Source organism: Ornithodoros turicata, chromosome 7, assembly GCF_037126465.1.
Source record: "Ornithodoros turicata isolate Travis chromosome 7, ASM3712646v1, whole genome shotgun sequence".
NCBI classification, from domain to species: Eukaryota; Metazoa; Arthropoda; class Arachnida; order Ixodida; family Argasidae; genus Ornithodoros; species Ornithodoros turicata.
Window position 1 is genome coordinate 55,049,548 of NC_088207.1, and position 15,423 is coordinate 55,064,970.

Below are 15,423 nucleotides of genomic sequence, written 5' to 3' on the forward strand. Positions count from 1 at the left end.
AAAAAAAAGAAACCGGATACTTACGGTCATCTATCTACTGACCTTAGCGGGCGCAGAACACAAACTGGAATGGATTACTCGAATATGTTCACCGTGGCATTCTTAATAGGTGTCCACCTGTGTTTCTTGACCAGTTGGGTAAGTGAGTTGTCGGCCCCAATTTTGACAAACAATCGCCTAAACATTTGTGCCACAACGTATGCGGAATATGTTGGTCCCTATCTCCAATCGAACACCTGTTGCAATTTGTGCTGCGATGCTTGATTTTACAATTGAATGGTTACGGTTCCATATCTGTTTTGGTGTACACGTTCATTCATAACCCGTTTAAAACGCATTTGATTAAAGCTTGCCGCCATGGGGCTTAATTTATTGTCTTCTTCCTTAGGTGCAGGGATATTCGTCTCGCGGGGTGTCCCTTAAGGATGACACCTATATTTGCTGTTTTTTTTTGTATTTTGTAATTTTTTTTGCCTTTCTCCCCCCATCATCATCTCCTCATCCGTTCCAAATGCTCGCCCCCCCCCTCATCCTCCTCCAATATGTGTGTGTGTTGGGGGGGGGGGGTGCTGGGAAAATTCCTGCTTACGAATTTCCCGCTGTTCCCTCGCCCTCGGCAGTTAGACAACGGTTTCACGAGATAATAACGTTGTTCCATTCTTTTAACTTTCAAATAAGTCGATTCATTTAACGTAAATGTAATCGTGCTTTTCTACCTTTCCTGGTACTGTTCTAAATGACTGGATTCCATGAAACGTATTAGGAATCGCTGTCGTTTCTATCAGCTAGGTGGTGGGGGTGTCGTCCAACCCCCCCTTGAATGCGGTAATGCATTTGGGAAAAGGAAATCGGGTGAAACCTCGCCGTATTGTTCCCAGACTCCCCCCCCCCCCCGTATTATAAAAAGAAAGATCGCTAGGCGCATGCAACGAAGCGATAGAAAGAGGAAAATACCCGCTATTGGCGGCTACAACGGTACCGTATGGAAGTGCGCGACGCTCTCGTAAAAGTTGCAAGAATAATCGACAAGTACTTTTACGAAGTTTCGTGAACCCGTGTGCAGCACCGCGTAGCAGTTAATGCCGCAGCAAATCTGTAGATGTTAGCAAATGAAGAGGACACAAGTACGACTGTGATGAACAAGGAAGAAGGGGAAATCGCTATGGAACAACAACATAGCCATCGGTAAAGAAACGAGTAGTATTGTGCGGTGAGCAAGAACCTGCATATTCGCCCTCACTACACGAGAGAGGGAGCCTTACTGTCATCTCGATCAGAGCCGTATATTAAAAGGGAGTCTGGCCATTAATGGGTCATGCCTATACCTGAAGCTCCACCCACTTTTTCAGCTTTCCGACCAATGAAGTCTTGAAATATGGGGCGCTATCAATCAGCCTATCCTCACTATTTGCCCCCTTATCCAACATGGGCAGCGCCATTTTGGGTGGCAAGTGGATTGGATGGGATTGAAATGGATACCTCTCGCAATCTGCAAAAGTAGTGGATTGTTGGTGCAAATTTGATGAGCGCCACCTAGGGAGCGTAAGGCACGTCGGGAATTGTCGTCTGCTTCCGTCGTTGTACCGCTGCCGGCAGAACTACCTGCCGGGACACATTCTGTTGTCGGTATGATTTTTAAACAAATCTACATGAATAGTTGGAATATAAGAGACAAGAATGTTTATATCCATGAAATCCAGCAATTAAATATAAGATTGTACAGCACTGCGCCGTTTTTGTTGAGATTTCGTTGTGATCGCCGTGTTCACTAGGCCTAACACCGGCGACAAAACGTATTATTTTTAGTTAGATATCGATGGATGAGCATAAGTTGAAACTGATTTCCGAGAAACTTATATTAGGATGTACATTTGCAGCGTAAAATCAGGTTGGTCTGTGAAAATTTTTTGTCACGAAATCCCCGCTTCACTGTGTTTGTTTTCGTCGCCATTTTGGGTGGCAGTATGGTGTCATGGCGACCCCCTTGGTAAAAAGCAAACCAATCAGAGGAGCGAAACTGTGATTGACAGGTCGAGCCTCTTTTTGTGACTCCTCCCAATGGCCAGACTCCCTTTTAATATACGGCTCTGATCTCGATGATGATGGTTTTCCCTCAAAATATCCAAGAGCAGCCCGAAATCGTCATAACAATGAATATCTCCGTCATTTGTTTTTCTCTGTGTGTGTGTGTGACCAAATCATGAAAAAAAGAAAACGACTCACTCCGGCGCTTCAACGCAGGTGTCAGCAGAAAATCCAGTGGCACCAAGTCCAAGCACGGAGGACGGAACTCGCGGTGAGAAATATTCTGTGCTCACTGGAACAGGTGATTTTGTTATCGTTAAAGAACGGCAATTGTGGCAGCACCAGTAGGACGCACGACGATTGGACGGTCCCTTTCGCTCACCATCGTTGTTGCTTGTGCTTTTTTTTTTTTTTATGAATTGCCAGTGCTAAGTTACTCAGGTATGATAATATCTTCCACCTCTCAGGCGTCATTTTGTCGAGGCTTCGAGTACGGAAATGCCGTTCTTACCAGTCAGGAATTCTCCTACGCAGCCAGGATGCCTTAAGGCTAACTAGTACCGTGCTGTTAAAGGTGGATTAGGATTAAATAATGAAAGTTCGACGTTCCATTCCTGTCTTTGCGTTATTTTTGTCGTCTTCGCTATTGTCCCGTGCCACACGGCCCTGCTGATCTCTTATAATTAAAGAGTCATCAGCTGTTACAGGTCAGTGGCAACAGTTTTTTGTCACTAATTAGCGCAAGACAAACTGAACGAGTACAAAGCCCAGTGACAGCGCCATGACCGTTTCATGAAGCTTGAGCAGAACATCTTGTAAAAATGTTTTTTGCTCAGGGGCCGCGCGGGCCACATGACAACCCCAGGCGAGACCCCTGGTCCATACCAAGTGCAACAAATGTTGGGCAGTTTCTTGGGGGGGTTCAAAGTCACTTGGTGCGAAATACACATTAAACTTATGCGGTTACTTTGTTATGTATGCTTAGACTTTCTTTTTCTATAAGCTTAACTTTGAAATGCCTCACCAGAAACAGACAGTTGGACTGGACAGTGCCACCCCCCGACGTATATTTGAAGAATCGATCACTGTTTAAAGGTTCAGCCACTTCATCTGTGTACTACACTCTTAAAAATGAACTTCACCGCATAGCACGCTCCTAGCCAACCATTATCTCGGATGATATCGTTATCTGCCCTGATTTGTTGAAAACGGGAGGCGTACGCCTTTTTTGTGACACTTATGCTGATAATTGTCACAAAAAAGGCGTACGCCTCCCGTTTTCAACAAATCAGGGCAGATAACGATATCATTCGAGATAATGGTTGGCTAGGAGCGTGCTATGCGGTGAAGTTCATTTTGAAGAGTGTAGTACATTCAAATACTCCCCATTACTAACATGAATCCGTGGTTGAAACTTGCTCCCGCATTCTATTGTTACTGTAAGCGATCCTGTGAAATTTAGAATATCATGTGAACAGGAATACTATGCGCATTATTCTGCTGCGTATTTTTGTGTTGTTGCATTTCTTTCCTGTATTTGTCGCACTTTGCCTTCTTCGTGTAATGTGGTTTTTCTATTACAGTCGACCCGCGTTTATCCGGACGGCTTCGTTTCCTGCGAAAATGTCCAGATAGCGGGGGAACCGGATAAGTGAAACACGAAAATCCAGAGTGATCCTAAAAGGATGTCTTGATTGACCATCACGCAGAAAACTATCCATTGTCATCTGTTTCATTCTAATACACGCATCCAGTTCTTGCAAATTTTTGCTAATATAAATGCTAATTTGCGTAAATTTTTGCTAATAATCGCGAAATATTGTTCCGTTGCACGAAAAATAATAGTGCTGTTCTCGGAGGAGGAGGAGGAGGAGTGTCGTTGGGAGGAACCCGAGAGGTCTGCCTGCCTGATTAGGCGGCATGTTTCTCGGGAAGGGAAAGGTGGTGGAGAGGAGGAATGGGTGAAGTGGAAGACCGAGCGGAATCCGCTCGGGGGGAGGATAGCTGCGTCCATGGGCCGACTTCAGGGGAACTGTGCCGGCATACGCCTATTACACATCTGAGGGAAACCCAGGAAAAACCCCAGACGGCACAGCCGGCCCGCGGATTCGAACCGCGGACCTCCCAGTCTCCAAGCGCACGCGTTACCGCTGCGCCACCGGAGCTGGTGCTGTTCTCAGTGCATGCTGCCCGCGCATTTTCTAGCATCACAGCTGCTGCATCCACGCTTTCATCATCAGGTTCTTCTTGAACACTGTCGGAAGCGACGACACTGTTCCTGTGAAGATGTCATCATCTGTGATTGCAGCGCAGGGGTCCTCGTTGCTGACCTTCTCAGTCTGAAATGACCAGACTGCTCAGTGGATTACTTTGGTGTAACGTGCAAAGTCGGAAAGGGAGAAAATTCTTCCTAGCAACACCGTCTCTGTGTCAGTAAAAAGGAGGCCACGACCAGGGTTCTGGACCTCGCTTGACTAGGTGTGGGCCAAGTGTCATTCCTGGACAATGATCGCGTAACTGAAGCCGACTGTTGGGTGTTAGTCACTTCTGTTCCCTGGAATCCTTGTCCGAGTCCGGAAGCTGAAGTCCGGATAAACGAGGGCGAAATACATGCAGAGAAATCCGTCCCCATGCTTTTTCTGTCCGGATAGCGCAGGATCCGGATAAATGAAGTCCGGATAAAAGCGGGTCGACTGTATTATAATGTTATTATACTTTTTACTATATTTTATATTTATTAAAATGAAAATGAAATGCAGCTCACTCATGCTTGAGCCACAACAGAGGTTCGTAGTATATGCAAATAAATATGCATGCGAAGGCACGTGACAGCATGTGTTTAACTGCACAAAACGGGCTTTTTTTTTTCTTAAGGTCCGGGTTCACCTGGAGATCTCAACGTGCCGAATATTACGAGCACGAGCGCCGCCCTGTCCCGGACGGCCCCTCAGGATCGCAATGGACCCATACACGCCGATTTCATCGACATGGTCCAGGAAAGCACTCGCTTTCCAAGCGGACTGGAGGTTGATGGAAAGAAAACCAAGGCTGAGTTCACCCGCTTGCGTTTCTTGCCTGACCTGGGCACACCGGACCCCATCCCTGTCGAAATTATACCGGCGAACTGCTGCATAATTGATGTGCTGATCAGTCGTAATGGTCACGAGATTGCGTTCACGACGCTTCCTGGACGTAAGTTGAATTTAGAGTCACCAGGTAGGATGATGGCTCAAGTGCAGCACCCGCCATGATAGCGCACATAGCACACACACCATAATTCTATATACAGGGTGGGTGCAGATAAAGTAGCCCCGCATTTTCGCACATAGCGCGTTCCCTGCATACCGTACAAACTTCCGGCGGCGCACGATGGTGCATTTATGCGGTACACGTCGAGAAGTAACCCAAACTTTGCGCAATAAAATCGTTAGCAACGCGAACTTCGCTCGATGTGTTTTCAATGGGACATGGCAGTGCAGCACCGTTGCACCGCCCTCCCGCTGGGGGTGCCACTCACGCAGAAACAAAACGAGGCCTGGTACGCCTAGCGGTAGCTAGACGCAACTGTGCCGTGACTGCCTGATTGACTTCTGCATCGGAAAATCAGGATGCACGGAGAGCAAAGTTTGCATGGATAACTTTTTTTTTTTTTTTGTATTACGTAGAGTTTGGTTACTACGATTTTATTGTTCGTTTTCATCCGAGAAATGCGTCATCCCGCGCCACCAGAAGTTCATGCGGGAAGCAGGGAACGGCATACGTGCAAAAATGTGGGGGCTACTTGTGGGGCTATGCACCCACCCTGTATATGATGATAGTGCACAACGGATTCTATGTCCCTGTTTCTAGGCGGCATCTAAAGAGATATACTTTTCTTTTATAATTCCACGTTAACGCAGCAAAGCAACTGTTCCTATACGAGTGGCATACACATGTGCGCAGACGGAGAGAGGGCAGCAGGAAGGAGCGAGGGACAGGGGTGTTAGAATGCGTCCTGGGCTGGCTTCAACAGGAACTGTGCCGACGTTCGACTGGGAGGTCTGCCGGAAGACCGGGGGAAACCCTCGACAGCACAGCCGGTTCTGGGACGTTGTTTACCAGCCGAGTAAAATAACTTGAATGTCTTCACCGTATATCGCGGTAGCAGTCGCTCTGTGAAAGAAATTGTCTCGCCAAGTTGAAACACTGCACCTGTAGCGGCCCACGTGCTCTTTACAAGGGCATTAATAAGCGTCGTTTACACATACTCAGCTTCCCTAGTAACACAAAATGTTGCCGGAACATTGTTGCAATATTTCCCCCAAACGTTGTCAAATGTGTCAAATGGCTAATGTCCTTTTGAAGCCACATTCTAGTAACGTTACATGCGAACATTGCTCCAACATTGCCACAGTGTTTAAATTGGCTTTGCAATGTTGCCGCAATGATACTGCCACATAATAACATGTTTTCAACGTTGTTCAAACGTTGCTGCAATGTTACTGGCAGCAAATTTCCGGTAAACGTTTTAGTGTGTCGTTGTGGCGACGTTGCCGTACGTAGAGAAATGTTGACTAACATCTAGCAATGTCGCCACAATATTGTTGAATATTGTAAAAGATTGCTCCACTATTTACAACATTCGCAACGTTGCTGCAACGTTGTGGCAACAACATGTGCTACTAGGGTTTTCTTATGTAAAGGGAAATTTATGTCTGAGCACGAGAGCCTCCAGTACTTCGAAGAGAGACTGTTCTTCTGGGCACCGTCCTCATCAATGACATGCTACTTAAAGGGTTATAGGGACGGCGTGTTAAGGGACTGTGGGTATTGTAGGTTCATGGTGTATACCTTGTCAGTGATGAGGACGATGCCCAGAAGAACCGTCTCTGTTCGAAATCTCAGCGGCTTCGGTCCTGAGGCAATTCCCCCGACATTTCCTTAGTTTGCTGACTCGAGTGACTTGGGTTCCAATTCCAGCACTGGCTGGGAGTTTTTTACAGGCACTCGAAGCCTTGAGAAGTCGATCACAGTACGAAGCAGGCAAGCAACCCGGCAATAGCATAATCTCTGGCAACTCGACTCGCATTTCTAGCGAGTGCAAATTACAAAAGAATACAAAATACAAAAACACACCCACAAACCAAAAGGCGAGTGGATTATGCAAGTGGAACCAGTGCGTTGTACATACAGCGTGGTCCACCAACCATGATAAAAATTCATAGTAAAAAGCGTAGGCCCCAGAGAGACACGCGGTCGTGGGATTTTTTTCTGCCAATAACTTTTGCCACATATTGGTAACATTTTTATTTAATTTCAATTGACGGAAAGTTTATTTCTTGAATTGAACTCCGAAATTTCCCCAGGCAACCTAACGTTTTCGTTGCGGAAATGGGTTCTCCGTGGTCATGTTACTCAGAATAGCCCATAATCCCACTCGTAATGCAATGGCAATTGCCGAAATAAATTCGCCGAAAATCCGTGGAAATGAGCCATTGGCTCCGCCTCTTTTTTGACGGCTCGTACACTGTTAAAAGAGAACTTCACCACATAGCACGCTCCTAGCCAACCATCATTCCGAATAATATCATTCCAGTGTGTCCTGATTTGTTCAAAACAGGGGGGAGGCGCCTATCTGGGACACATTATCTTGTCCCAGATAGGCGCCTCCTCCCATTTTCAACAAATCAATACACAGAATGATATCATTCGGAATGATGGTTGGCTATGAGCGTGCTATGTGGTGAAGTTCTGTTTTAACAGTGTAGTTGAGCGCAAAACTGCGAAGAAAGGAGGTTACATTGACACGCCACACGAGGGGGGAAGGGCTTACAAGCCGTCGGGTGACCTCATTTTTGATAAGATAGGTTTGTACCGTGTTTGTTCCGTGGGTAAGGCTTGTAAGCCTTTCTGGGGTAGCCAGTCTGACCTCGTCACATCCCAACGTTCCCTCCTTCTTTTGTACTCCAAGAATGTACTGTTTCCGAACTTTTTCTTGTAGCACCTTCGCCTCCGACGTCTCTGGCGACAGTCGTAAAGTCGCGCTCCGTAACGGCATTCTGGGAAGAGCCCGCGATACTCAATGGTCCTGAGGGATCTCTCAAGTACAAAGTCCTCATAATGAAGGACGCCCCCTTCGTCATGCCCACAGCTGAGCTAGAAACGGAAGACACACATATCTACTACGACAAGCTTCAGCCGTTCACTCGCTACTTCATCAGCGTCTCTGCTATCATGGTGTACCAGGGACAAGCATGGGAGAGTGAGAGCATCACGGAAGTGCTCCAGACAGATCCTGAAGGTACGTCGCTGAATGAAAGAACCCAAGCAGCACAATGTACTGAAAGTCGAGTGCAATAGGGGTGGGCGGTATGTGTCTTATCAATGTTCTTTAGCTTCACGAGTCTGTTCAAGGCCTTCCACCTACCCGTCCACCCCTAATGCACTCGACTTTCAGTACATTGTGCTGCTTGGGAAAGGGACTCACCGAAAAGGTTAGCCACGTGTAGGACTCGAACCCACATCTTCTGGATCCAGGGCTCTATACCAATTGAGCTAAGCTGACACACCTCCCCGAATGACGCAGCCTGGGAAGTCGTGTTGGTTCTGTGTTAGCGCCACGAAGCAACTGTGGCTGTGGGCTGCCTACAGACATGGACAGATGAAAGGAGCGGGGTTTGATGTGCGTAATGGGCCGCCTTCAGGGGGAACTGTATGCATAGAAAGCCTGCCGGAAAATGCAGGGAAAGGCTTAGTACAATGGATTTTGTTAATGAACCAGGTGCGTTCGAACGAGAACCAGCATATTAAACCGTCGTTGTCGGTGGTAGTGGTGCACTTGAAAATGTATTGTTTGAACGACACCTATGTATACTTCAAGAATAACTTTGAACCTTTCATACTGTAAAAAACAAAAACAAAAGAAACAAAAAAAATTGCGTCGTTGGCCCGCACCACGCCTTCGATACTCCATGTGGTCACTCGACGAGCGTTTTCCCCTGGTGATTTGCATCAGTTGAACTTTCGCCCCTTTCTTTTCTTATTTTTTAATTATAATTTTCTTACCTAATCTGTACTCAGGGCAACTCCTGCAACTCCGCCCACAAATTTTAAGACGTCTGCGATTGGCTAAGGCGGGCGCATAAGGCCACCGCGTCACAACGTTACACTGATCACGTTGCGAAAATATCCGTCGTACACTCTTAAAAATGAACTTCACCGCATAGCACGCTCCTAACCAACCATCATCTCGAATGATATCGTTATCTGTCCTGATTTGTTGAAAACGAGAGGCGTACGCCTTTTTGTGACACTTATGCTGTTCATAATTGTCACAGAAATGGCGTACGCCTCCCGTTTTCAACAAATAAGGGCATATAACGATATCATTCGAGATGATGGTTGGCTAGGAGCGTGCTATGCGGTGAAGTTCATGTTTAAGAGAAGTCGGCCCAGGACGCACATTCCCCCAGGGCGACAGTCGTGACGTTGCCCACATACGTGAGGCCGACAACGGCAAGCCCTATCACCACCACCCACCCACCACCATCATGTTTAAGAGTGTAGCACAAACACGTAAAATATTGGCGTTAACGAAACATGTAGATCGGCTTCCACGCCTACACCTTCTCGTATGCCCCATCTCAACGTCCATCTCTGTGCCTGTAGCTCTTGAGCTGTCTCAGAGTATAGCATACAAGTATTGGGGTAGCCAGTCTGACCTCGTCACATCCCTACGTTCCCTCCTTCTTTTGTACTCCAAGAATGTAATGTCTCTAACTTTTTCTTGCAGCACCTTCGCCTCCGTGGGCTCTGACGACAGTCGTAAAGTCACGCTCTGTAATGGCATTTTGGGAAGAGCCCGCGAAACTCAATTGTCCTAAGGGATCTCTCAAGTACAAAGTCCTCATAAAGAAGGACGGCCTCTTCTTCGTGCGCACAGTTGAGCTAGAAACGGAAGACACACATATCTACTACGACAAGCTTCAGCCGTACACCCGCTACGTCATCAGCGTCTCTGCTATCATGGAGTACCAGGGACAAGCATGGGAGAGTCGGAGCATTACGAAAAAGCTCCAGACAGATCCTGAAGGTGCGTCGTCCGTCAAAGGTACGTACATCTGCACTGTGGAGCAAGAATGTGTTCGATTAAAGGAGTTGAGTATAGCCATATGCAACCCCCATGTACGGCTCCGCTTTAGACGTTGTAGTCCATGGATTCGACGCGCAAAGACCCACATTCCTCATTTGAATATTTTTTTTTTTAACTGTTGGGATCTTTAAAACTGCGATCTTTTCAAGGCATCGCCGACTGTGCTGAGAGACGTCGGCAGACACACGGTGTGATGTTAGTTGGGGTGGTTCGTCAAAGCGAGCATCTCTGAAGGTTGGGACGCGGTACTAACGGGACACGATCAGGAATTGCGACGCGGAAACAATTGGAAAATGTTTTAATACCACACTCTAAGGAAAAGAAGGCACGATTTTCTACCCATTTCGGTAGAGCTGCATTGCAACCACATTTCTACTCCAACCAGTTTTACCTTTTGGGTATAAATGTAGAGTAGAAACAAACTACAGAGTAGAATCTTTCGTTCTACCTGCTTGGGCAGGAGATTCTACCATTTTCTCTCCTCTTAGAGCCAACGTGTGAGAGAATAGCAAAGAAAAGGGCCGCCGCCGCTTATACCGCGGGGGAGAAATCGCGTGTGGATCGGCCCAAAATGGTAGAAGTACTGTCCTGCTGCAACTTTGGGTAGGAAATTCTACCTTTTTTCCTTAGAGTGTGCAGTACGTGGGTGGTGATAGATGAAGGTGAACGTGGGAACAAACGGACTCCAAGCCCTGCGTAGATATATGGAAGCAATGATGAAAATGGCAAGCCTGGAAAAGGTAAACCTCGGTGGTGGAAGGGATGTCTTGAAAATGTATTGAGGATGTCAGGACAGGTCTGTAGATGACGTTCTAAACATGTCTCTGGTGGTAGCACCACGATCCCTCGGGCCTGCGGCAGAAAACCTTCACGAGGATTGGTCTCATTCTCCGCCGCCTTGATGCCCATCTCGATGCCCCTGACCCTCGTACACCCACTGTGGTCCTTTGGCAACAGTTCATGACATACGGGAAGTGACGTTTTATTCGTGCACGCTTGCCCGAATTATACACGAAAGGTCACCATACCGAAGGCCGTTCTCCGGTGGGAGGCAACTCCTCCTAGATAACATCAGGCACGCGCCCCACGTGACACAGCGTCACACACGAAGCCCTGCTGTGGATGCTGCTATGACGTCAATGAAAGAGCGAACAGGAGAAAAGCTCAGGCAGGCCTCCGTGAGTTGGGTAGTGCGCAGGCCTTCTACTATCTACGAGGTGTTGTCCCAAGCAGCAAAATGTACTGAAAGTCGAGTGCATTAGGGGTGGACGGGTAGGTGGAAGGCCTTGAACAAACTCGTGAAACTAAAGAACACTGATAAGACACATACCGTCCACCCCTGTTGCACCTGACTTTCAGTACATTGTGCTGCTTGGGGTGGCAGGCCCTTTCTTTACAACCGCCTACGTCAGCGCTTTCCAAACGCTGCTATCCTATGACCCACCAAAAATATAAGACGTCACGTTTCGAGCCCCCTCCCGGGCTTTTCACGACATCACGAGATGTTCGGGTTCAGCGCATGAAACACAACATTGTATTTTTTTTTTAATTGCCGCCTCTGTTGTCCACCGAAAGCCTGATTGGCTTTCAAATTGATTGGGGCCAAAAATATCCCGATTTGAGGAAACTGTCATATCATAAAATATGTCATATCATATCAGCTAAAATATCATAAGGGACGCACTACATGAAAGCCGAACCGAAAGAATGTTCCGAATCGCCGAATGTTCGAAGTCAGAACCGAACTGAATGTTCAACGACATAGTAGCGCATTCGGATAGTCCTTGAGTTATGTACTCGTGGGTATCTGAAAGTACGACTTCAATGACGACTTCAAGAAAAAAAAAAAATCCCAGTGCTCCTTGCGCACGCGTTGAACCCTGGGAGATTACTGTCACGAGAAAGGCAGGACTGTCCTTCATGTTTCGTTTTCGCTGACCTTAGCACCACGTTGACAATGGGCCTAGAGAGGAGAAATCAAAACAGTTTGGAGACCTTCTACTTTGTTATAAGCAAGTTCCCATAGTTTAAAGCGGCGGCTTTGTGGGATTTTCCGAAGTCGTCTACAGCACAAAGTCCAGCTGCGTAGGAGAGCATCGAAGTGAGGCCCATCTCTTAAGATCAAGGGTGCGTCCTAGTTTTGCGCGAGGAAGTGCACAAATGGGGTTCCGAAGAGAGAGAGAGAGAGAGAGAGAGAAAAAAAGGGTTGAACGGAGAGAATGGTCCCAGCTGGCATCATCCGTAGTGAAAAAGTTTGATCCCAAAGAGAGTGCGTATATACGCTCGAGAACCCTCAGGTAGGTAAAGTGATTGCAGGGGTCGTTCCTGATCGTCTAACTTCATTAGATTAGATAAAAAATTAGAAAAAAAAAGAGACACACCTCTGTTGCCAATGTGGCAAGCTCTTTTGTTTTTTTATCTAATACACCTGGTAGAGCAACACCCGATTTTGTGGGAACTTGCCGATGAGCAAGGAATCGGAATCGGTATTCTTTTCGGTCCGGTTCAGGTTCGCGTTCAGGCATATTGGTTCGGTTCGTGTTTAGGTCCGCTGAACCGAAATTATCAGCTTGAACCGGTTCAGATATATGGGTTCGGTTCGGGTTCGGCTCAGGGACCTGACCGTGCAGGGGCCGCTCCTCGACGAAAAACCTGGAGAGTTTTAGTATAGTGTAGTCAGGTATATCGGTTCGGTTCGGGTTCGGCTCAGGGACCTGACCGTGCAGGGGCCGCTCCTCGACGAAAAATCTGGAGAGTTTTAGTATAGCGTACCCAGGCGCTTTCAAGTTCCCCAATGAAGTTGCGCAATGCGCAGAGACGACTCCGCATCTCTACAGAAACCCAAAGGCCTTGGGCGTTCTCCGCCGTGTCGGTTGTACAACTTTGGCTCTCAGTTATAGTGTTTTATTCAACCTATGTCGAAACAGACGGAAAGGAACACACGCATCGCACCGCAGAACCAGCGCTCTTCTGCATAGTGTTTTTTTTTTCTTCCTTCGTTGCAGGTCGGCGCAGGTTACTTGGACGGGCCAGTCTGGGCATAAAAATCATAAGGAGACTCATGCGTTTGCGTTTGGGATGACTACGTCGAATAACGCCGAAGAAAGAAGAAGCCAAGAGTAGAAGTAGGACTGGTCTGCTGTCGTTTCAAAAATAAACTCAAGTGTCGCAGTGAGCCAACTGTTCAGTTTGATGAGGGGCACCACGACCGCGTATCGACCGGGCGGATCTAGACCTTCGGGCGGTATATGAGTGTGTGTGTGTGTGTGTGTGGGGGGGGGGGGGGGCTGCCTTTGTCGCAGCACGTATTGGGGAAGAGGAGAGTGGGAAATGCAATGAATAAACTGACGATTTTTGTGGCAACCGCTCCCTCCTGGATCCACCACTGGCATAAGTACGGCGCAGCAGAGCTTCATACTTCTTAATGTTGATGTGAACAACGACATTGCCCTCCGTCCCATGGCGTAAATGAAGTAGCCCTAACACCGCCGAGGGGTATTCGCGAGAACCCGGGAGGGTGTAGGGGTGGCGCCGTATCTAGCGCTCTGTTCGTTGAGGCAGGGCCATAGGCTTAGTCCGCAGACTCAGAACACACAAAGCAACTTTCAAATTAGGGCTCAGTCACACGAACGCGTTGTAACACACCATGACAGCGTGGACGCGAAAACGGTCGGCTGAAATGAGCTTCCGTGTATTACCCCGATTTTCAAAAAAGAAAAAGAAAAATACGATTAGTTAGGAATCTAGTTTCGAGGGCAGTCAGAGTATGACGACGAGAATGATCTCTAGGTGACGAGAGGTCACCAATATTTCCGCAGTTCCACCCACGATATATATCACAGGCTGCTAAGAAGCATGGTGTCCGGCCCGCAGGTAGTTCAGAAGCGCTGCCGATTGGATTTGCATGTAATCGGGGAGCCTGTCGGGAGTCAAGGTATTTTCGATATTCTCCTCGCCATAGTCTGAGCCCTCGGTAGTTTTTCGTCGCAACTTTCACCCCCAATAGTCCTCTACCGAAGAAACGTAACCGTGACGTTGGGCGAACCCTGATATAACGAACCGTATATGGATATACGTGGCTCGAACAATGCTCAGGTAGAGACAGGTACAATGAAAGCCAGATGACAACTACCTTGTGGCGCGCCACCGAGACTCCGCATCTGGAACAAATTGGCGGAATCGTCACCTCGAGCGAGTCGACGGACCCGGCGGACCGAGTCCGCGCCCAAAACGAATGGTAAACGAGAACCACCTGGAAGGACAGGGCGAACGACAAGATGGGCAACCAGCTTCCGTGGCCCGCTTTCCACGCCGAGACTGGGAGGTGACACGGGTTCGAATCCTGTCACCGGCTGTGCTGTCTGAGGTTTTCCCGAAGACTTTCCGGACAAATGTCGGCACAGTTCCCCTGAAGTCTGCCCAGGACGCATAGTAACCACCCTTGTCCCCAACTCCTTCCAGCTGTCATCTCTCCGTCTGTCCACGTCTGCACGCCGCTCATAGCCACCAGTTGCTTCGCGGTGCTAACACGGAACTATAAAAAAAAACAAGAGGGACTGAGCTTTCGAGTGAGGAAGGGGACCCTCGAGTGGGAACAAGAGCGGCATCCAGCGAGCAATGAGCATCTTCAGACTGGTGTGCTTCGAACAGGCTGTTCACCAGCCAACTCCGCCGTTGTATCCTCGGTCAGGAACCAGCCTGGGCCAACTTCGCCACCACATGTCAACGTTAGCGACGACCTATACCTTCGCCAGAGCAAGCGGTCTCGATGAAGCAGTGGACACGCCGGATCGTAGTGGTGGTGAGCCCGACGCACATGCGACGTTCATACATAGCGAATTAAACATTTTTTAACTCTTTGTCGGTTTCGTCTCGTCTTTCCTCACCTCAGAGTGGACCCACACATTTCGAGTCGATAGATTTAATCGTGAGCGTGACGCGAGCGCGTGTGCGCATCACAACGTCGTCATGACGTTGGTAGACAGACCGAAACCGAGACAAATCGAGAGGGTTGGGGTGAGTTCCGAACCGAAACATATCGGGTGGGTTCCACGAATAGGCACTTGTTCGCTGCCCCCTACTGAAAGTCATCTCCATCATAACCGTCACCGTCATCTCCATGACATACCACATCGCCGGTCGGGACTCATGTAGAGGAACAACACCTCATCTACAAAAGAAACGTAGTACCGAAGGTCGGTCCAGGGACCATCAGGGACCATCGTAATCCCCTAAAGACCGTGGCGTCTCGGTCGGTACGCCATTTT

General features: G+C 48.1%; 1 protein-coding gene across 1 annotated transcript; it reads left to right on the forward strand.

Moving 5' to 3' along the window:
* Positions 1-13,331, forward strand: LOC135401603 (netrin receptor DCC-like). The gene is made up of 6 exons (XM_064634106.1): positions 1-138; positions 2,242-2,296; positions 4,900-5,217; positions 8,006-8,305; positions 9,797-10,114; positions 13,162-13,331. The coding sequence occupies exons 1-6, from the start codon at positions 70-72 to the stop codon at positions 13,236-13,238; spliced, it is 1,137 nt and encodes a 378-aa protein (XP_064490176.1). The 5' UTR covers positions 1-69; the 3' UTR covers positions 13,239-13,331.
* Positions 13,332-15,423: the final 2,092 nt, after the last annotated feature.

What these genes read in the sequence shown, in the direction of transcription:
- LOC135401603 (XM_064634106.1), top strand. Translation starts at nt 70, where the DNA reads ATGGATTACTCGAATATGTTCACCGTGGCATTCTTAATAGGTGTCCAC. An exon ending in TGTGTTTCTTGACCAGTTGG is followed by an intron (nt 139 to 2,241) that starts GTAAGTGAGTTG and finishes GCTTCAACGCAG; the next exon opens with GTGTCAGCAGAAAATCCAGT. An exon ending in GTTCACGACGCTTCCTGGAC is followed by an intron (nt 5,218 to 8,005) that starts GTAAGTTGAATT and finishes TTTTTCTTGTAG; the next exon opens with CACCTTCGCCTCCGACGTCT.